General features: G+C 46.1%; 1 protein-coding gene across 1 annotated transcript; it reads left to right on the top strand.

Moving 5' to 3' along the window:
• Positions 1–223: 223 nt before the first annotated feature.
• On the top strand, positions 224–10,260 carry LOC124122832 (MAGE-like protein 2). The gene is made up of 7 exons (XM_048401837.1): positions 224–880; positions 2,493–2,870; positions 3,185–3,553; positions 4,916–5,060; positions 8,192–8,532; positions 8,570–9,558; positions 9,663–10,260. Exons 1-7 carry the CDS (start codon positions 224–226, stop codon positions 10,258–10,260), a joined length of 3,477 nt encoding a protein of 1,158 aa, XP_048257794.1.
• Positions 10,261–22,063: the final 11,803 nt, after the last annotated feature.

The raw sequence follows: 22,063 nt of genomic DNA, 5'->3' as shown, positions 1-22,063 counted from the left end.
ACTCACCCTCTCCCAGGCACCACTGACCTCTGTGCAAAGGATGTACAAGGCATGACACCCCTTCACTGTGCAGCTCGGGGTGGGGCGTTGGAGAGTGTAAGTCTTTTCCTCAAGAACGGTTCTGATCACTGCGCCAAATGTGAGCAAGGCAAAACGCCACTTCACTATGTAGCTCCGGGTGAGAACTATGACAGAATAAGGCTTCTACTGCAGTAAGGTATAGATGTCAGAAAAGTTACAGACAATGCCATGTGGCGTAGTTGACGATCAGGATTCATCGGAGACTGCAGTGAGAGCTAATATCACCCTTTCCCAGGCCCCAAACACCCTCCCCCAGGCCCCACTCACCCTCTCCCAGGCCCCTCTTATCCTCTCCCAGGCCCCGCTCATCCTCTCCAAGGCCACGGTCATCCTCTCCAAGGCCCCACCCACTCTCTCCAAGGCCCCACCCACCCTCACCCTGGGCCAACTCACCCTCTTCCAGGCCCCACTCACCCTCTCCCAGGCTCCACTCACCCTCTCCCAGGCCCCACTCACCCTCTACCAGGCCCCGCTCACCCTCTCCCAGGCACCACTCACCCTCTCCCAAGCCCACTCACCCTCTCCCAGGCCCCACTCACCATCCCCAAAGCCCACTCACCCTCTCCCAGGCTCCACTCACCCTCTCCCAGGCCCCACTCACCCTCTCCCAGGCACCACTCACCCTCCCCCAAGCCCACTCACCCTCTCCCAGGCCCCACTCACCCTCTCCCAAACCCCACTCATCCTCCCCCAGGCTCCACTCACCCTCTACCAGGCCCCGCTCACCCTCTCCCAGGCCCCACTCACCCTCTCCCAAACCCCACTCATCCTCCCCCAGGCTCCACTCACCCTCTACCAGGCCCCGCTCACCCTCCCCAGGCCCCACTCACCCTCCCCAAAGCCCACTCACCCTCTCCCAAGCCCCACTCATCCTCTCCCAAGCCCCACTAACCCTCTCCCAAGCCCCACTCACCCTCTCCCAAGCCCCACTCATCCTCTCTCAAGCCCCACTCATCCTCTCCTAGGCCCCACTCACCCTCTTCCAGGCCCCACTAACCCTCTCCCAGGCCCCACTCACCCTCTCCTAGGCCCCACTCACCCTCTTCCAGGCCCCACTCACCCTCTCCCAGGCACCACTCACCCTCTTCCAGGCCCCACTCACCCTCTCCTAGGCCCCACTCACCCGCTCCTAAACCCCACTCATCCTCCCCGACGCTCCACTCACCCTCCCCAAAGCCCACTCACCCTCTTCCAGTCCCCACTCACCCGCTCCTAAACCCCACTCATCCTCCCCGACGCTCCACTCACCCTCCCCAAAGCCCACTCACCCTCTCCCAAGCCCCACTCAACCTCTCCCAGGCCCCACTCACCCTCTCCCAGGACCCACTCACCCTCTCCCAGGCCCCACTCACCCTCTCCCAGGCCCCACACACCCTCTTCCAGGCCCCACTCACCCTCTCATAGGCCCCACTCACCCTCTCCCAGGCCCCACTCACCCTCTTCCAGGCCCCACTCTCCCTCTCCTAGGCCCCACTCACCCTCTCCCAGGCCCCACGCACCCTCTCCCAGGCCCCACTCACTCTCTCCCAGGCCCCACTCACCCTCTCCTAGGCTCCACTCACCCTCTTCCAGGCTCCACTCACCCTCTCCCAGGCCCCACTCACCCTCTCCTAGGCCCCACTCACCCTCTTCCAGGCACCACTCACCCTCTCCCAGGCCCCACTCACCCTCTCCAAGGCTCCACTCACCCTCTCCTAGGCCCCACTCACCCTCCCCCAGGCCCCACTCACCCTCTCCCAGGACCCACTCACCCTCTCCTAGGCCCCACTCACCCTCTTCCAGGCCCCACTCACCCTCTCCCAGGCACCACTTACCCTCTTCCAGTCCCCACTCACCCACTCCTAAACCCCACTCATCCTCCCCGACGCTCCACTCACCCTCCCCAAAGCCCACTCACCCTCTCCCAAGCCCCACTCAACCTCTCCCAGGCCCCACTCACCCTCTCCCAGGACCCACTCACCCTCTCCCAGGCCCCACTCACCCTCTCCCAGGCCCCACTCACCCTCTTCCAGGCCCCACTCACCCTCTCATAGGCCCCACTCACCCTCTCCCAGGCCCCACTCACCCTCTTCCAGGCCCCACTCTCCCTCTCCTAGGCCCCACTCACCCTCTCCCAGGCCCCACGCACCCTCTCCCAGGCCCCACTCACTCTCTCCCAGGCCCCACTCACCCTCTCCTAGGCTCCACTCACCCTCTTCCAGGCTCCACTCACCCTCTCCCAGGCCCCACTCACCCTCTCCTAGGCCCCACTCACCCTCTTCCAGGCACCACTCATCCTCTCCCAGGCCCCACTCACCCTCTCCAAGGCTCCACTCACCCTCTCCTAGGCCCCACTCACCCTCCCCCAGGCCCCACTCACCCTCTCCCAGGCCCCACTCACCCTCTCCTAGGCTCCACTCACCCTCTCCTAGGCCCCACTCACCCTCTCCCAGGCCCCACTCATCCTCTCCCAGGCCCCACTCACCCTCTCCACGGCTCCACTCACCCTCCCACAGGCCCCACTCACCCTCTCCCAGGCCCCACTCACCCTCTCCCAGGCACCACTCACCCTCTCCCAGGCACCACTCACCCTCTTCCAGGCTCCACTCACCCTCTCCCAGGCCCCACTCACCCTCTTCCAGGCCCCAATCACCCTCTTCCAGGCCCCACTTACCCTCCCCCAGGCCCCACTCACCCTCTCCCAGGCCCCACTCACCCTCTCCACGGCTCCACTCACCCTCCCCCAGGCACCACTCACCCTCTCCACGGCTCCACTCACCCTCTTCCAGGCCCCACTCACCCTCTCCAAGGCACCACTAACCCTCTTCCAGGCCCCACTCAACCTCCCCCAAGCCCACTCACCCTCTCCACGGCTCCACTCACCCTCTCCCAGGCACCACTCACCCTCTCCAAGGCACCACTAACCCTCTTCCAGGCTCCACTCACCCTCTCCCAGGCCCCACTCACCCTCTCCTAGGCTCCACTCACCCTCTTCTAGGCCCCACTTACCCTCTCCAAGGCACCACTCACCCTCTCCAAGGCACCACTCACCCTCTTCCAGGCCCCACTCAACCTCTCCCAGACCCCACTCACCCTCTCCTAGGCTCCACTCACCCTCTTCCAGGCCCCACTCACCCTCTCCCAGGCACCACTCACCCTCCCCCAGGCCCCACTCACCCTCTCCCAGGCCCCACTCACCCTCTCCCAGGCACCACTCACCCTCCCCAAGGCCCCACTCACCCTCTCCCAGGCACCACTCACCCTCCCACAGGCCCCACTCACCCTCTCCCAGGCCCCACTCACCCTCTCCCAGGCACCACTCACCCTCTCCCAGGCACCACTCACCCTCTTCCAGGCCCCACTCACCCTCTTCCAGGCCCCACTCACCCTCTCCCAGGCCCCACTCACCCTCTTCCAGGCACCACTCACCCTCTCCCAGGCACCACTCACCCTCTTCCAGGCCCCACTCACCCTCCCCCATGCTCATTTACATGTAGGTTTTATGTGTTTATAGTTTAACGTTTATATGTATGTTATAAAGCCTGATGTTTATATATACTGTAGGAATGGGAGAGCCTTCATTCATAGACACTGAGTATCTTGACTTGTGTGCAAGAAATCTGCTATCATGTGCCCAGCGCCCACACTTTGAACTGTTACTGAGATCGCAGCCCCGGGGCCACCGTCATAGCAACGACAGGAACTGTCGGTACACATTACCCCCTGATAAGGCGGATGAACGTGGCAAAGTTGATATACATATATATATATATATTGATGGACATGTATGGCACGGAAACAAAAAAACACAGGCTCATATCAAGGCAAAGTGTGGGTCGGGTGGAGGTTGGTTTTTCATCAAATGTGAACAGTATGATTATTTTGATGCATCTGTTATAGATGGTATACGTTTTGGAATGTACTTTCGAAGGTATTTTATGGTTGCAAGTAAATTAAACCCAGATAATCAGGTTTACCTACAACCAGGCAACACATTTATCTCACCTTACATTAAAATACTAACTTCTGATTAATGATATGGCAATTATGTTCCATGTAGCCTGCTCATATACCAGTCTGAGAAATCAATCAATCGGAACACACCTTAGGTAATCTGGTTACGTGGCAACAGTATCGTTGAGTGAAATGAACCAACGTTTATCCGAATGCATTTGGTAAAGGGAAGTAACTCTTCGAGTGCGTCGTATGCTAGCTGTCATAAAGGCTGAATCAAATCGTTTTACTCAGTGAAAATTCGAACATCTATTCCGGAACGTTATGAATCAATGTCGATTAGCTAAATTCGTTGTCAACCGATCCCTCGAGGCATATATGGTATTAGTGTGTATAGCGGAAGGAAAATGGGGTTAAAGTTCGCTTGAAGCATATCTACATAGGAAAACGGTGAGGTGAGGTGAAATGGGGTTTAACGTCGCGTCCAAGAGTATTGCACTTATATAGCGACGTGTATTTGTGTTTGTGGCTACTTGTACTAGTCCGGACTGATGCCGATTTATAGTGATAGCTCACTGAGATACCATGCCGCAGTTTAACATGAATACCCAACTTAGTCACAGTATACTGACTCCGAGCCGACCAGTCCTTGTTTTTAACGTCTTTTGGTATGACGCGGCCGGAGATCGAACCCCGGACCTTCCGCTCTGCGGGCGGACGCTCTGCCACTAGACCACGGAGGCGGTCTCATAGGAAAAAGGTGACTTTGATAGATAGACAGGTGCAGAAAGCAAAACGTGTTTTTTCAATGCAAGAATTTGTCGGACTTGGAACACCAATGTGAAGGAAACTCGGGGTCGTTTTGGAAGAAAATAGGTAAAGTTGGTGTAGGTTTTGAAAGAAAGAAAGTAATTCCTTTGGAGGGCGGCTCCACGGCTCCACATGCGGGAAGACTGACGTTGTGCTGGGGGCATGGAGAGACGCTTATGCAGATCTACTCAACCGCAGCGTCAGTGACGTCATCCAGGATGACATTGATGAGGACAGTGACAGTGATCTGAAATTACCTATTACGATAGAAGTGAGGTATGTGCTGGCGGATGCTGAAAGGGGGAAGGCACCTGGCCTGGACGATATACCTGTAGAAGTGTTAAACATATTAACTGTTGAACTGATCTCCATAAACTTTTTAACAACTGTTTTACCCAAAGTGTAATATCGTCAACGTGGGCCAAAGGCCAATCCCGAAAAGTTCAAGAGAGGATCCAAGAAAACCCAAAGCGTGTAGATGAATCACACTTGCAAGAGCAAGATATAATCTTTACTATGGAGTGTTGAAGAACAGACTGTGCACTTATATAGAATCAAACTCCCTCCTCCATGTATATAATGTTCTGTTATTGAAAACCAGAAACAGTATGGAACAATATATTCTTGTGAAGTGAGCATATTTTAGGAGTTGTAGATAACTATTGTTATTTTGGGTTACTGTTGACTGAACATTTAGACTTGTCACGTATGGCAAAGGTTTCCACCAGAGGTCTTGGTTAATTGTTCCCTAAGTATAAACTTTTAGGAGGGATGGGGTATCGTACTGTTACTTCGCTAACACAACGGTGTGGTTGGTCTTCAATAAGTAAGGGTTAGTGATCAGCTTAGCGATCTTGATACAGAATATTTTCCCCTCTAAAAATAATTTTAACATATTTTTTATAAAAGCTGAAGTACAACGTGTGATATCTGATAGATGATAAACTCACTGGAAACAAGCTATGTCACAACCATATACTGCTTCGGGTAAGGGAGGTAATACTGTTTATATTATATTGTATTTTTAAACATGAATACTACCCTCCCTATGCCCCGATCACACAGGGGTGCGCTTTCTAGAATTAGCAGATGAACATCCCCAATAAACATCGAGCATGGTCGATACTGGAATAAGCCTGTTGAAGCCTGTTTTAACTGTGATAACGTTGTTAATCTTATTAATACTGATGAGCGTTTTAAACTTTCAAAAGAACATTGTCATGTATAGCCAGGTTTTAATTAACTTTGTGATATGTAAAAAACCCAGCCTTTATATTATCTTGCAATGTTTTATGTTCTTTGACCGCCAAACTTACCATAATACCTTACAAAAAAGGAAATCTATTTTATATAATTGTACATAAATATCTATTTGTGTACATATATATACTTTTTACAGTCTCTTGTAACTCCGTAAAGAGGGGTCGCCTCCGTGGTTTAGTGGTAGAGCGTCCGCCCGAAGAGCGGAAGGTCTGGGGTTCGATCCCCGGCCGCGTCATACCAAAAGACGTTGTAAGATGGAACTTGTTGTTACCCTGTCTGGCGTTCGGCCTAAAGGGGCTAAAACAAGGACTGGTCGGCTCGGAGTCAGTATACTGTGTCTGAGTGGGATATTCATGTTCAACTGCGGCATGGTATCTCAGTGAACTAGCACTATAAATCGGCATCAGTCCGGACTAGTACAAGCAGCCACACACACACACGTGCATGCACGTCGCTATATAAGTGCAATAATCTTGGACGCGACGTTAAACCAATTTCACCTCACCTCACATTATATAGAGGGGACTACCTGTTTAATGTTGTATATGCATATTGCTTCATGCTATTGGGGTGAGACCTTAATAAATTATGTCTGTGTGAGAAGAAGAAGCGAGGAGACAGTACATGAGGGTTTTTTGTCATCAAGGGTACAATCAGCGTATCTGTTTCGAACGATTTTACCCAAAACTGTTCTTTAAGGACATAACGAGAAGTGCAGTTTTATGTTTAGTGGTTCTTACTATTTGTAAACGTTTGCATGTGGTGTTTAAATTTATACTGATGAAAGTTGAATTTGATCAGGATATCCATTTTAAAGATTGTTTAAAGGAATTTCCAGCAAGTAAGAACAATGATGATGGAGGAGGAGGTGTCACATTAGGGGAGTATACGTTTCTAGAAGCTCGCAGTCCCCACACTACATCCACGAGAGAACGATGTCTGAATTCCGTCAGCTACGTTACAGAGAGGATAAAATCATTATTTCGCTTGGCCTGTTTTTGCTATGGACTATGATAACTATTTTGAACCACATGGATACAGATTTATCCCCTAGTGTAGTGACACTTCCAATGTATTCATTCAATGTCTTAAGATTTTCCTGATATGATTTCCTTATTTATATGTCGTATGTTCCAAAAAGTCAGGCAATGGCAGCTTAACTCAATAAACAATGTGATCTGATCATAGGAGTGTTTTTTTAATATTTAGTGAAAGCAAGCTATGAGATGTGAATGTCAAGATTGAAGTCCAAAGTGCATTTGTTTCTTCAGAAGCAATCACAGTCAGGTGTCCTTTTTTATCTCAGGTCAAGATAGTCTGATAAGATCAACAGTCAGGTGTCCTTTCTATCTCAGGTCAAGACACTCTGATAAGATCCACAGTCAGGTGTCCTTTCTATCTCAGGTCAAAACACTCTAATAAGATCCACAGTCAGGTGTCCTTTCTATCTCAGGTCAAGATAGTCTGATAAGATCAACAGTCAGGTGTCCTTTCTATCTCAGGTCAAGACACTCTGATACGATCCACAGTCAGGTGTCCTTTCTATCTCAGGTCAAAACACTCTAATAAGATCCACAGTCAGGTGTCCTTTCTATCTCAGGTCAAGATAGTCTGATAAGATCAACAGTCAGGTGTCCTTTCTATCTCAGGTCAAGACACTCTGATAAGATCCACAGTCAGGTGTCCTTTCTATCTCAGGTCAAAACACTCTAATAAGATCCACAGTCAGGTGTCCTTTCTATCTCAGGTCAAGATAGTCTGATAAGATCAACAGTCAGGTGTCCTTTCTATCTCAGGTCAAGACACTCTCAAAAGATCCACAGTCAGGTGTTCTTACTATCTCAGGTCAAGACACTTAATATGGAATCACTCACACTCCCTCAAGCCCGAGTCATCCTCCCCGAAGCATCACTCAACCCTCTGAGCATCAATCATTTTCCCCCGAGCATCACTCATGCCCCTATAAGCACCACTTATCCTCCCTCATGCATCCCTTATACTCAATCAGGACCCAGTCATCTTCCCCAGAGCTTCACTCATCTTCCCCGAAGCATACTCGACCCCCAAACCCCAGTCTTCCGAGCATAAGTCATCTTCCCCCAAGCCCCAGTCATCCTCCTCCAAGCCTCAGTCATCCTCCTCCAAGCCCCAGTCATCCTCCCCCAAGCCCCAGTCATCCTCCCGCAAGCCCCAGTCATCCTCCTCCAAGCCCCAGTCATCCTCCTCCAAGCCCCAGTCATACTCCCCCAAGCCCCAGTCATCCTCCCCCAAACCCGAGTCATCCTCCTCCTAGCCCCAGTCATCCTCCTCCAAGCCCCAGTCATCCTCCCCCAAGCCCCAGTCATCCTCCTCCAAGCCCCAGTCATCCTCCTCCAAGGCCCAGTCATCCTCTTCCAAGCCCCAGTCATCCTCCTCCAAGCCCCAGTCATCCTCCCCCAAACCCCAGTCATCCTCCCCCAAACCCCAGTCATCCTCCTCCAAGCCCCAGTCATCCTCCTCCAAGCCCCAGTCATCCTCCCCCAAACCCCAGTCATCCTCCTCCAAGCCCCAGTCATCCTCCTCCAAGCCCCAGTCGTCCTCCTCAAAGCCCCAGTCATCCTCCCCCAAAACCCAGTCGTCCTCCTCCAAGCCCCAGTCATCCTCCTCCAAGCCCCAGTCATCCTCCTCCAAGCCCCAGTCGTCCTCCTCCAAGCCCCAGTCATCCTCCTCCAAGCCCCAGTCATCCTCCTCCAAACCCCAGTCATCCTCCCCCAAACCCCAGTCGTCCTCCTCCAAGCCCCAGTCATCCTCATCCAAGCCCCAGTCATCCTCCTCCAAGCCCCAGTCATCCTCCCCCAAACCCCAGTCGTCCTCCTCCAAGCACCAGTCATCCTCCTCCAAGCCCCAGTCGTCCTCCCCTAAGCCCCAGTCATCCTCCCCTAAGCCCCAGTCATCCTCACCCAAGCCTCAGTCATCCTCCCCCAAGCCCCAATCATCCTCCTCCAAGCCCCAGTCATCCTCCTTCAAGCCCCAGTCATCATCCTTCAAGCCCCAGTCATTATCCTCCAAGCCCCAGTCATCCTCCTCCAAGCCCCAGTCATCCTCCCCCAAACCCCAGTCGTCCTCCTCCAAACCCCAGTCATCCTCCCCCAAGCCCCAGTCATCCTCCCCAAAGCCCAAGTCATCCTCCTCCACGCCCAAGTCATCCTCCTCCAAGCCCCAGTCACCCTCACCCATGCCCCAGTCATCCTCCTTTAAGCCCCAGTCATCCTCCCCTAAGCCCAGTCATCCTCCCCCAAACACCAGTCATCCTCCTCCAAGCCCCAGTCATCCTCCCCCAACCCCAGTCATCCTCCCCCAAGCCCCAGTCATCCTCCTCCAAGCCCCAGTCATCCTCCCCAAAGCCTCAGTCATCCTCCTCCAAGCCCCAGTCATCCTCCCCCAACCCCAGTCATCCTCCCCCAAGCCCCAGTCATCCTCCTCCAAACCCCAGTCATCCTCCCCAAGCCCAGTCATCCTCCCCAGAGCCCCAGTCATCCTCCTCCAAGCCCAAGTCATCCTCCTCCAAGTCCCAGTCACCCTCACCCATGCCCCAGTCATCCTCCTCCAAGCCCAAGTCATCCTCCTCCAAGCCCCAGTCACCCTCACCCATGCCCCAGTCATCCTCCATTTGACCCCAGTCATCCTCCCCTAAGCCCAGTCATCCTCCCCCAAGCCCCAGTCATCCTCCTCCAAGCCCCAGTCATCCTTCCCCAACCCCAGTCATCCTCCTCCAAGCCCCAGTCATCCTCCCCCAACCCCAGTCATCCTCCCCCAAGCCCCAGTCATCCTCCCCAAACCCCAGTCATCCTCCCCCAACCCCAGTCATCCTCCCCCAAGCCCCAGTCATCCTCCCCAAACCCCAGTCATCCTCCCCCAACCCCAGTCATCCTCCTCCAAGCCCCAGTCATCCTCCTCCAAGCCCCAGTCATCCTCCTCCAAGCCCCAGTCATCCTCCCCCAAGACCAAGTCATCCTCCCCCAAGCCCCAGTCATCCTCCCCCAAGCCTCAGTCATCCTCCTCCAAGCCCCAGTCATCCTCCCCAAAGCCCCAGTCATCCTCCCCCAAGCCCCAGTCATCCTCCCCCAAGACCAAGTCATCCTCCCCCAAGCCCCAGTCATCCTCCCCCAAGCCCCCAACTTTAAAGATATGTAAGGCTGAAGTTTCGATTCGCCTCATGGCATTTCCATGTAACTAAACTGTGGCTTTTAACCAAAGAAAATCAATATAGTGTTCATATCAAGAGACCAGTTAATAAAACGGCATTTGTAAAACCTAGGTATAACAACCTCAAACCTCAAAGCATGTTAGGAAGTGACCCATTTCAAAACCTAGGTATGGAAGAGAACCGCCTCGAAACCTTGGTTTGGAAGATAAGCTGGTTACTATGTTTGCCTGGGTCCGTCAGGAACCTAATGCAATATCTGTTAACACGGTGAGAGTTTTATAAAACTATGGAAAGGTTTTGTCGCTTTTATTTACACTATTTCTCGTTTGTCTTAACTTCTCCTTTCTGTGTAATGTTAGTTCAAGATAATTCACTGGCATTCATCCAAACGGATGTCTGCTCAACATGTGCGACACAATCTGGTTTTGACAGGTGGCCACACTGATATATTGAACGCCTTCCTTGTCACTGTAGAAGTGTCCATTGTGCTGCATGTGAAAGATTGCAGGAGATATAGGAAGTGCTAAACCTACCACAAGGAACCAGCCACAGAATATATCTACTGAGTCATTTTGTGAGATGAATAAGTGTAATATATTTAGGTAAGTTTATAAATGTAACGGTCAATTTGTATGTATGTATGTATGTATGTATGACATGTTTCATTCATATCATAAAGGCGATTTAACAATAATATTATCATGATTTGCAAGTCATATATTCACTGAAATCAAACAATTCGTGTCATGTAATTATTTCATGATACTCTTTATACATGTGCTACTGTACACACCTGAGGCAACTTCCCTCCGTTCCGTGAAGCTTCGACCCCAAGCTTAACTGAATCCAGTCTGATATGTACGGTGGCCCATAAGGGACATGAAATCTACCAATGTACTTCACTCTGTTTATGTCGATGCCCTAAATGAACTAATAGATGCTTACGACCACTTTAGCGATGTTATTATTCTAGGTGATCTAAATTCAGATAGTAACAAAGATATTCTAATGCCGCATGACATTGCTTTTAGACGCTATCAATCAGCGGTATCTGCTTAGTGCAGTGGCAAAGCTACGTACACGTGGACCAGGTGTTACTTGTAGGAGTAAAGACAACTTACATAGATCACTTATTGACTACATACTGCTACCATCTCACCTGAAAACCTCAGTTGTTAGATGTGATGAGTGAGATGGATGTACGTATGATGTATCAGATCACTTGCCCTGCGACGTATCCCTCTTCCGTACGGAATGTAATACGAGTGGAGATAGGACAAAAACTGTATACACAAAATGGGCAAAAGCAGGTAATGAGTACATAGCCCAATACCGATCCGATCCGTTTACAAGATATTAACTTTCCACCAAATGATATATCACCCGAGAGCGGGAAATGTATAACTCCGCGATTACTATGCTTTGTTAATATCTGCCGAACGTACAATTTCCACTTGAAAGCTTACTGGAAGGAGAACGACTTACATAATATTCACTATGAAATGAGAGCTGCCAGAAGACTTTGGTGTGCTGATAGTAAACCAAGGGGACGCAACTCTACAACATAATATTGAATATAAAACTGCTAAAAGCGAGTTTAGGCGTTTACATAGGATCGCCAAAGGGAGATATAGTAAAGAGGTGCTTAATGAGTTAGCACAGTCCTGTGAAGCAGACATTAACACTTGTTATAAAACTGTCAGGAAACACAAACGGCAAAATCGATCGGTGACGAAGTTCAGTTATGGCGGTCAAACAGAATCATCTACTTCTGGCATATGCAAACTATGGGGAGATTACTACGCTGACCTATCGCAGCCTTACTACTCTGATAGTTCTAATGATAATTTCAAATGTCACATATGCGATAAGCTTTAGGAGATCAAGGACAATCAGGATGGTGATCAAACTGAGATAGATGAAGAGTTATACAAATGTATAGATCCTAGAGAGATCTCCTTACAAATACACAGTCTGTGTAAGAACAAAAGATCAGGTCCAGTTAACGTGTGCAATGAAAACTTGTTGTTTGCATGCAATAATCTTCACGCGAAACTTACCACTTTATTTAACATAATTCTCAAAGCGGAATATCTCCCAAACAAATACAGACTATCTACAAGGGTGAAAAAGATAAATCAGATCCAAAAACCTACAGGGTAATTACTCTAACATCATGTCTGGGAAAATATTTGAAAAAGTAATTTTATAACGATTAGAAGAATGGTGTAAGGTACCATGTCCATCCTTTCCAGACCCTCTACAATTCGGATTTCGAAAAGAGCATGGCGCCATCATGTCTGTCTTTACATTACATGTATGTGTTAATTATTATTTATCCAGGAAATCACCCGCATATGCAGCCTTCCTAGACAATGAAAAGGCCTCGGTCGTATTTGGCATGCTGGTCTATTTGTAAAACTGTATGATTTAGGCATCAAGGGGAAGATGTAGCATCTTCTCTGTCAAAGTTACAGCACTAGTAGTTCATATGTCACCTGCTGTGGTGAAATATCACATACTTCTCCTGTTGAGCAGGGTGTCGGGCAAGGACGAGTACTTTCTTCGTGGCTCTTTCTTGTTTATATTAATGATCTGATCTGTGAACTGAGAAGAAAAGATTTTGGTATTATTGTATACGGACTTAAGGTCCCAGTTGTTATGCTTGGCGATGACACTACATCAGTCGGCGCCACACCTGCAGGTCTACAAGTTGCTCTAAACACTGTTACACAGTATGCTTATGAATGGAGATTAACTTACAATGCCACTAAAAGCCAAACTGTTATATTCAGTAGATTGAATTCCCAACATAATCCCTTCAAATTTCAACTGGGTAGTGTTCCTATAAAAACATCAGATTGTGTAATATATAGGGGGGTCATTCTAAACACTAAACTGACATGTACAATATGATAGTGCGATGTTCCCAAACGCAAGGCGCACAGTAAGCTCACTCAAATCTGTGATCTCCACCCTATTGTATGTGTTAAAATATGGCACCGAATGGTTCTCTCTACAAGCTTCTATATGTGCGTGTGAGCTGCTAAGCGGCATACGTGGTAAGGATGCGATTCAGATAGAAAATGTTCAACGGCACTTTGCCAGAGTCATCAAAGGCCAAGACCAAAAATCATAAACTGATTCAACCATAGCAAATCTTGGAATGTGGACGCTGACTGGATACATAGACAAATGCAGGCTACTACTCCTCGGAAGACTGTGTACAAACTCATGCTTCTCTCCTTTGAAACATATTATATGTGCATACTTAGCCTTTGTCAATGCTCATAATATCAAAACTAGCACTGGCATATGTGACACAATCATATTAACGGCTCGTAAATATATCCTTTAAAATGTTATTATGAACTTTATCAGTACTGGAATATTTCCTTGTAAAAAGGAATGGAGAAGAATTGTATGTGATGAAATACCCTCATATGAAGAAGGTAGGTGGAAACTCAGACTGTCATTGAGAGAGGATCTGGCCCGATACAGGTCAGTTCGCTCTAAACTTAAACTACATGTATAATGGAAACAAGCACTAACTTATCCTCATCTTAGGTATTGCATCCAATATTCCCTTAAGATCGCTCCCCGACCCATTACATCACGTGAATGTGCTAAATGTGGCAGACATGCCTATGATTATGACAGACATGTACTTTTACACTGTGAATATTGTGATCGAAATGAATTCTTCTCTACCCTCATTGACAAACTGGATATCGAAAGTTATGTTCAAATTGAACTTCTGGAAGAGAATGATATGCTCGCACTGGGGTCAGTAAACATACAATCTGGAACTACGAACCAGTTTACATGGGAAAACATATCATTGATATTCTGTGAATATGTCTTCAATTTCAGAAATGTATTAGATTAACCCCAAATTAATATGTTGTATCGTAATAGTGCTCACTTGTTTACATAATAAATGCGTGTGTATGTGTGTGTATATATATGTACATGTATTTTATGTGTTATTAAGGTGTTATAGTCAGCTGCCAATATTAACTTTGGTCAAGACACTGTAATGAGATCCATAGTCAGGTGCCAATTCTACCTTAGGTCAAGACACTGTAATTAGGTTTATATATAGTCAGGAACCAATTATATCTTAGGTCAAGACACTGTAATGAGGTCCATAGTCAGGTGCCAATTCTATCTTTGGTCAAGACACTCTAATGAGGTCCATAGTCAGGTGCCAATTCTATCTTTGGTCAAGACACTGTCATGAGGTCCATAGTCAGGTGCCAATTCTATCTGAGGTCAAGACACTGTAATAAGATCAACAGTCAGGTGTCCTTTCTACCTCAGGTCAAGACGCTCAAATGGAATCGACAGTCAGGTGTCCTTTCTATCTTAGGTCAAGACACTGTCATGAGGTCCATAGTCAGGTGCCAATTCTATCTTAGGTCAAGACACTGTCATGAGGTCCATAGTCAGGTGCCAGTTCTTATTTTGGTCAAGACACTGTAATGAGGTCCATAGTCAGGTGTCCTTTCTATCTTAGGTCAAGACACTGTAATGAGATCCATAGTCAGGTGCCAATTCTATTTAAGGTCAAGACACTGTAATCAGGTCCATAGTCAGGTGCCAATTCTATCTTAGGTCAAGACACTGTAATGAGGTCCATAGTCAGCTGCCAATTCTATCTAAGATCAAGACACTGTGATGAGGTCCATAGTCAGGTGCCAATTCAATCTTAGGTCAAGACACTGTAATGAGGTCCATAGTCAGGTGTCCTTTCTATCTGAGGTCAAGAAACTCTGATAAGATCTACAGTCAGATACCCTCTCTGCCTTGGATCAAGCGAGAACGGGATCCACATTCAGGTGCCCTTTCTATCTTGGGTCAAGACACTCAATGCGACCCACAGTCTGATGCCTTCTCTATCTTGGGTCAAGACACTCAATGCGACCCTCAGTCTGATGCCTTCTCCATCTTGGGTCAAGACACTCAATGCGACCCTCAGTCTGATGCCCTCTCTATCGTGGGTCAAGACCGTCAATGCGACCCTCAGTCTGATGCCCTCTCTATCGTGGGTCAAGGCACTCAATGCGACCCTCAGTCTGGCGCCCTCTCTATCGTGGGTCAAGACCCTCAATGCGACCCTCAGTCTGGTGCCTTCTCTATCTTGGGTCAAGACACTCAATGCGACCCTCAGTCTGATGCCTTCTCTATCGTGGGTCAGGACACTCAATGCGACCCTCAGTCTGATGCCTTCTCTATCTTGGGTCAAGACACTCAATGGGACCCTCAGTCTGATGCCCTCTCTATCGTGGGTCAAGACCGTCAATGCGACCCTCAGTCTGATGCCCTCTCTATCGTGGGTCAAGGCACTCAATGCGACCCTCAGTCTGGTGCCCTAGCTTCCACACTGTGATATCCTTATAGCTACAGATAACATACAGATAGCCCATGTTATCAACTGCTACTCCTGAAGGCTGACTGAAGAGTTCCGACTCCCCGATCACCCTGCATACCTTCCTCCCCCTGCTGGAGAACTGCACGATGGATCCATGGCCTGTTTCAGCAATGAAAATGTTCCCTGCGCCATCACAGGACACGCCTAGGCATTTCACGTGTTTACACCACAGCACTTTACCATCTGCTCACAGCAAGATGCTGTGTTGCCCCCAGTCAGAGACAACGGTGGTGTTGTTGGGTGTGACGGTGACCCAAGTTGTTTTCTATTAAGATGTATGATTTTGTATTAACTCATAAACTTCTAGAATGCCAATCTTGGTTGTTTATTCAGCAAGGTTACGTAGTCCATCGGCCCATGTAACAGCAGTTGTACAGCAGCCATTATTATAATTGAAATTAACATCAACAGTTTTGTCCTTAATTGCATAGACTTATAAATATACATAGCCAAATTTCTTATGATATGACATTTATCACTTGACATCAAGACATTGAATTTATGTAACGTGGGAAATACATAGTAGTTCCTTGGAAAGAACTGTTCACGCAATTCGGCATACATCGGCAGACAAACATGAAATGATACTCATCCTCAACCAAACCTTATTTAAAAACATTGCAAAACCTTTCATTTCTTTGAGCATTTGCATATCTGCCAGTCTCAATTTTTAGTTGATGAGAGCTACATCTAAACTTTGTTTAAGCTACACGAAACTTATGGATAGAAATATACTATAGATTTATACAATTGAATGTAATTGAATGTTTTTGAACCGTGTGACAAGGATACATGCCAGTCTTGCTGATAAATACATTTTGCTCTTACCATAAATTCTGATATATTTCGGCACCAAATAATAAAATTGACATCACTTTACTATCTAAAACTTTGAAGAAAACATCATACGGCAAGGGTCTAAGTTTCGACAGATATTTTAAGATACCAAATAATGTTGTTGTTTTCTAGATTGCAACAAAGAACTCGTATAGTGCTTATTCCACGTTAACTTCCTAGAAAATATTATACCCAAATACTGCGACATCCAATGCGATTCCCCTAAAATACCATTTCTCATGCCTAGAAAGGATACCACCGTTCTTAAAAAACACAACTTTTTATCTAGTTTTATCTAGATTTACGTTTAGGTCATATTGATGACAATACTGTTGTAACACGTTAATTCGTTTTTGTAAACCTACAATAGTGCCTGATAAAAGAACAACGTCATCCGCAAACAAAAGTAAGAATAAATGAGTCAAGTCTGGATGTAACTGGATGCCATAAGAGCATGATTTTTCTACTTCATCAAAAAGATTATTAATAAACAATGAAAACAGCAAGGGACTTAAGACACATCCCTGACGAACCCCCACGCTACCGTCAAACATATTTGAAACTAAAGTATTAATTTAACACACGATTTTACACTTTCATAAATAGACTTGTTACAACCCAACATTTTTGGCGAAACTCCCTTGAGTTGTAGGATTGACCATAAGTTAAAACGGTTACCGTGTCATGATAGCTCAGTAGGCATTAGTCCAAACTAGTACAAGCAGACACGCACACACATACGCACACACACACACGCACACACACACACACACACACACACACACACACACACGGGCATGCACGTCGCTAATTAAGTGCAAAAATCTTGAACGCGACGTAAAGCCCCAGTCCTTGTTTTAGACCCTTAATGCCGAGCGTCAGGCAGGGTAACAATTAGTACCATCGTTTAACATCTTTTGGTATGACGCGGCCGGGGATCGAACCCCCGACCTGACGTTATCCGGGCGGACGCACTACCACTAGACCAATTCGGAGTTCTGTGAGGTCATAGTCTTAAATGATGCGACACATAAGTGTTTCTTCCTGTCTCTGTCATAAGTCTAAATCATGTGAACAACGTTCTAAAATGTAAAGGAACAGCAATGCACAGATATGTGTGCACATGGGAAAGTGTCTTATTTAACACACAGTTGGAACATTTATGAGAATGTGTGCAGTGTAGAATACATGTTTTATTTAAGATAATCAAGAAGTCTTATTAATTTTATAAAATGGTAATAATTCAAACACCCTGGCTTGCATCCATACCATAAAAACAAACAAATTGAAATAGAATATGTTTGATGAGTGTAGCCCATATGACTCTGCCAGCAACATCAAGGACTTTAACAGTAAATAACAGTAAATAACATTGGTGAGGTAGTCTATTTCTATCTTGAGTGTTCCCCGACCGCGTCATACCAAAAGACGTTAAAAGATGGTACTTGTTGTTACCCTGTCTGGCGCTCGGTATTAAGGGGTTAAAGCAAGGACTGGTCGGCTCGGAGTCAGAATACTGTGTCTGAGTGGGGTATTCATGTTAAACTGCGGCATGGTATCTCAGTGTGCTAGCACCATAAATCGGCATCAGTCCGGACTAGTACAAGCAGCCACACAAACACACACACGTGCATGCACGTCGCTATATAAGTGCAATAATCTTGGATGCGACGTTAAACCCAATTTCACCTCACCTCACCTATCTTGAGTGATAAATATACATGTACAACAATACCTACTCTGCCACATTCACCCAGTACCATATTATATCATGTAGTTTTACTAACTTTCACAAAATAGTTACACTTTTATCTGAACATTTTCAGTAGTTTTACAATATGTCGTTCCCCAAATTTCTGACCCATAGCACAAAATTGGTGAAACATTTGCATGACAATTCTTAAAAGATTAAAACAATTCATATTACCTTCACTCGTTTGTTAACTGTATGTTGCCGAAAGGGCTAAATTTGCTTGTCACACGAGACAGGATTGTGTTTTAGTTTAAACTAGACTGGATGTACATTCTTAACCTAAATATCTATAAGACACCACCTCAAGCAACTGGCCATGAAGATATCAATTCTCATAGTATCACAGTGGGCCACTGTTACGATACACCATTACCTTTGTCTTTTTCACATTTACTTTCATTTCGGTTAATTTATTTATATACATTAAATCACTTGGTTAGGGTTAGGGTTAGGGTTAGGGTTAGGGTCAGGGTCAGGGTCAGGGTTAGGGTTAGGGTCAGGGTCAGGGTCAGGGTTAGGGTTAGCGTTAGGGTCAGGGTAAGGGTCAGGGTCAGGGTCAGGGTTAGGGTTAGGGTTGGGGTCAGGGTTAGGGTCAGGGTCAGGGTCAGGGTCAGGGTCAGGGTCAGGGTTAGGGTCAGGGTTAGGGTTAGGGTTAGGGTTAGGGTTAGGGTCAGGGTTAGAGTTAGGCTTAGGGTTAGGGTCAGGGTCAGGGTTAGGGTCAGGGTTAGGGTTAGGGTTAGCGTTAGGGTAAGGGTAAGGGTTAGGGTTAGGGTTAGGTCATTCCAGCTTGGTGATGGTGTGAGAATGTACATCGAAACGTTGCTATATGCAATAAATCTGAAGTTGTTATCCATACAGTTGTACGTTTTTCTTACCTATTCAATCTTGGTAGGTTAATTACAGTAATCCAAGGATAATTCATAAATGTAATGCGCGTAGTATTCCTTGATGATATTTGATGTTGTAGCGTTTACTAATGTTTTCAGTATCTACATGTGTATATTATTTATCATTATGGAGATGTGGTATTTGATGTTATGATAGAGTTATCGAATATTATGATAAGGCCATGACGCGTCACTTTTTTGTATTAAACGGGTCGAGTGAGTGAGTGAGTGAGTTGGGTTTAACGCCGCTTTTAACAGTATTCCAGTTATATCACGGCGTGTCATCTTAATGTGGGAGAAAAGCACGAAGTGATGCAGGTCTCAGACGTTTACCACTTCGGTGAAACCCACGAGCACGGGTATGGTGCTGACAAACCTAGAAACATAATCGGGGCGAACCGATCGGGACGCAACTCTACACAGCGAATAGCGGCGCCTTAGACAACTGGGCCTCCCGTGCCCCTAAACGGTCTAATGGGGAAAGACACAAAACAGGTCTTACAAATATAATGTTTAAGACATTTGTTGGGATAAGGTGAATAGAGCTAACACTAAACTGACTCGACTGAGGAAATGATTTGGAGTCATTTACACTGATGCAGCAGAGTGTGAGATGTAAAGTTCATTGCCCAAACTATACTTAGAAACCTCCAGTGACCTCCAGTGATATTCCAGTCATATGTGCTATATCATGTCTTACAATATCCAAGGGATTCTATATAATATTCCGAGTATTTTCAGATTGTAACATGTAATGAAATGTAAAATGAAATGTTTTCTGTATATTTTCTTCGTACCACTGGGCTGCAGAGGCGCAGATGATTCTCAATGCTTTTTAAACTGTCTTTTCAAACACCGAACACCAGATATTTTACGCCTGTTTCCTAAGGTTAATTGAAAGTATGTTGGTTTGAAACATAAAAATGTTGATCAATGTTGTTTTAAGTTTCTTTTTTCGGTTCATAAGTTAGATAAAACACTTCCCCCCTGGTTTTTATTATATTTAGAACCGTTATCCTCGCGGATGTGGGTTTTAAATATCATAAAAAAACCTCTGACGTGTTTTTCCCTACACATAATGAACCACCATGGTGTCTGATCGTTTCAGTAGCTGTATATAGATATAAATCATTTTTTCCAATTTCAAATATCATGTGCTCCTTTTGTAAACTGCCTATAGTCAACTATTACTGAAACAGTTCCATATCTTATTTAGGCTTGCTGACAGGGCCTCGAACGCAGGCAAATAGATTTGCTTCCCATATCACAGCAATGTGATGTAACAAGAGTTACCCCCCTTCCATTATCTTTTACGTTTCGGCAATCTGACGAATGATCACATGATCTTGTATTTTGCCTACTTCTATCTTAAGAGATTTCATAAACTTTAAAAAACATTAATAAGAAGATGTTCTATTCTATTTACCCACGTAAAACTGGTGAATTTATTAAAAGTTCTTACATTTTTAAATAAAGTCGTACAATAGTCAAAATAGTGTAATGTGTTGCTATTTCACTGTGATAATAATTTGTTTTCTATATCCTAACGTTTATGGTTCAGTCTTTCTGTCTTTTTCGTCCTCACTGTCACATTGAATTAATGTTACAGTTGCACATTAATCCTACTTCTGAAAACATGCGATTTAGGACGAAGATACGAGGAACATTTCCTCACCTTTTTCAACGATATTAGCTCCTAATACCTAAACATTTCCTCACCTTTCCCCGATATTCGCTCTTAATACATAAACAATTCCTCTCCTTTTCTCGATATTCGCTCCTAATACATAAACATTTCCTCCACTTTTCCCCTATATTCACAACTAATACCTAAACATTTCCTGACTGTTTCCCCGATATTCACTCCTAATACCTAAACATTTCCTCACCTTTCCCAGATATTCGCTCCTAATACCTAAACATTTCCTCATCTTTCCCCGATATTCACTCCTAATACCTAAACATTTCCTGACTGTTTCCCCGATATTCGCTCCTAATACCTAAACATTTCCTCACCTTTCCTCGATATTCGCTCCTAATACCTTAACATTTCCTCCACTTTCCCCCTATATTCGATCCTAATGACTAAACATTTCCTCTCCTTTTCCCGATATTAGCTCCTAAAACCTAAACATTTCCTCCACTTTCCCCCGATATTAGCAGCTAATACCTAAACATTTCATCACCTTTCCCCGATATTCACATCTAATACTTAAACATTTCCTCCACTTTTCCCCGATATTAGCTCGTAATACCTAAACATTTCATCACCTTTCCCCGATATTAGCTCCTAATACTTAAACATTTCCTCACCTTTCCCCGATATTCGCTCCTAATACCTAAACATTTCCTCACCTTTCCCCGATATTCACTCCTAATACCTAAACATTTCCTGACTGTTTCCCCGATATTCGCTCCTAATACCTAAACATTTCATCACCTTTCCCCGATATTCACAACTAATACTTAAACATTTTCTCCACTTTTCCCCGATATTAGCTCCTAATACCTAAACATTTCATCACCTTTCCTCGATATTCACAACTAATACATAAACATTTCCTCACCTTTCCCCGATATTCACAACTAATACCTAAACATTTCCTGACTGTTTCCCCGATATTCGCTCCTAATACCTAAACATTTCCTCACCTTTCCCCGATATTCGCTCCTAATACCTCAACATTTCCTCCACTTTTCCCCTATATTCGATCCTAATGACTAAACATTTCCTCTCCTTTTCCCGATATTAGCTCCTAAAACCTAAACATTTCCTCCACTTTTCCCCGATATTAGCTCCTAATACCTAAACATTACATCACCTTTCCCCGATATTCACAACTAATACTTAAACATTTCCTCCACTTTTCCCCGATATT

This window comes from Haliotis rufescens, unplaced genomic scaffold, assembly GCF_023055435.1.
Source record: "Haliotis rufescens isolate VD_foot unplaced genomic scaffold, xgHalRufe1.0.p SCAF_24, whole genome shotgun sequence".
In the NCBI taxonomy this organism is placed as follows: domain Eukaryota; kingdom Metazoa; phylum Mollusca; class Gastropoda; order Lepetellida; family Haliotidae; genus Haliotis; species Haliotis rufescens.
This window is presented reverse-complemented; position numbering and strand designations above follow the sequence as displayed.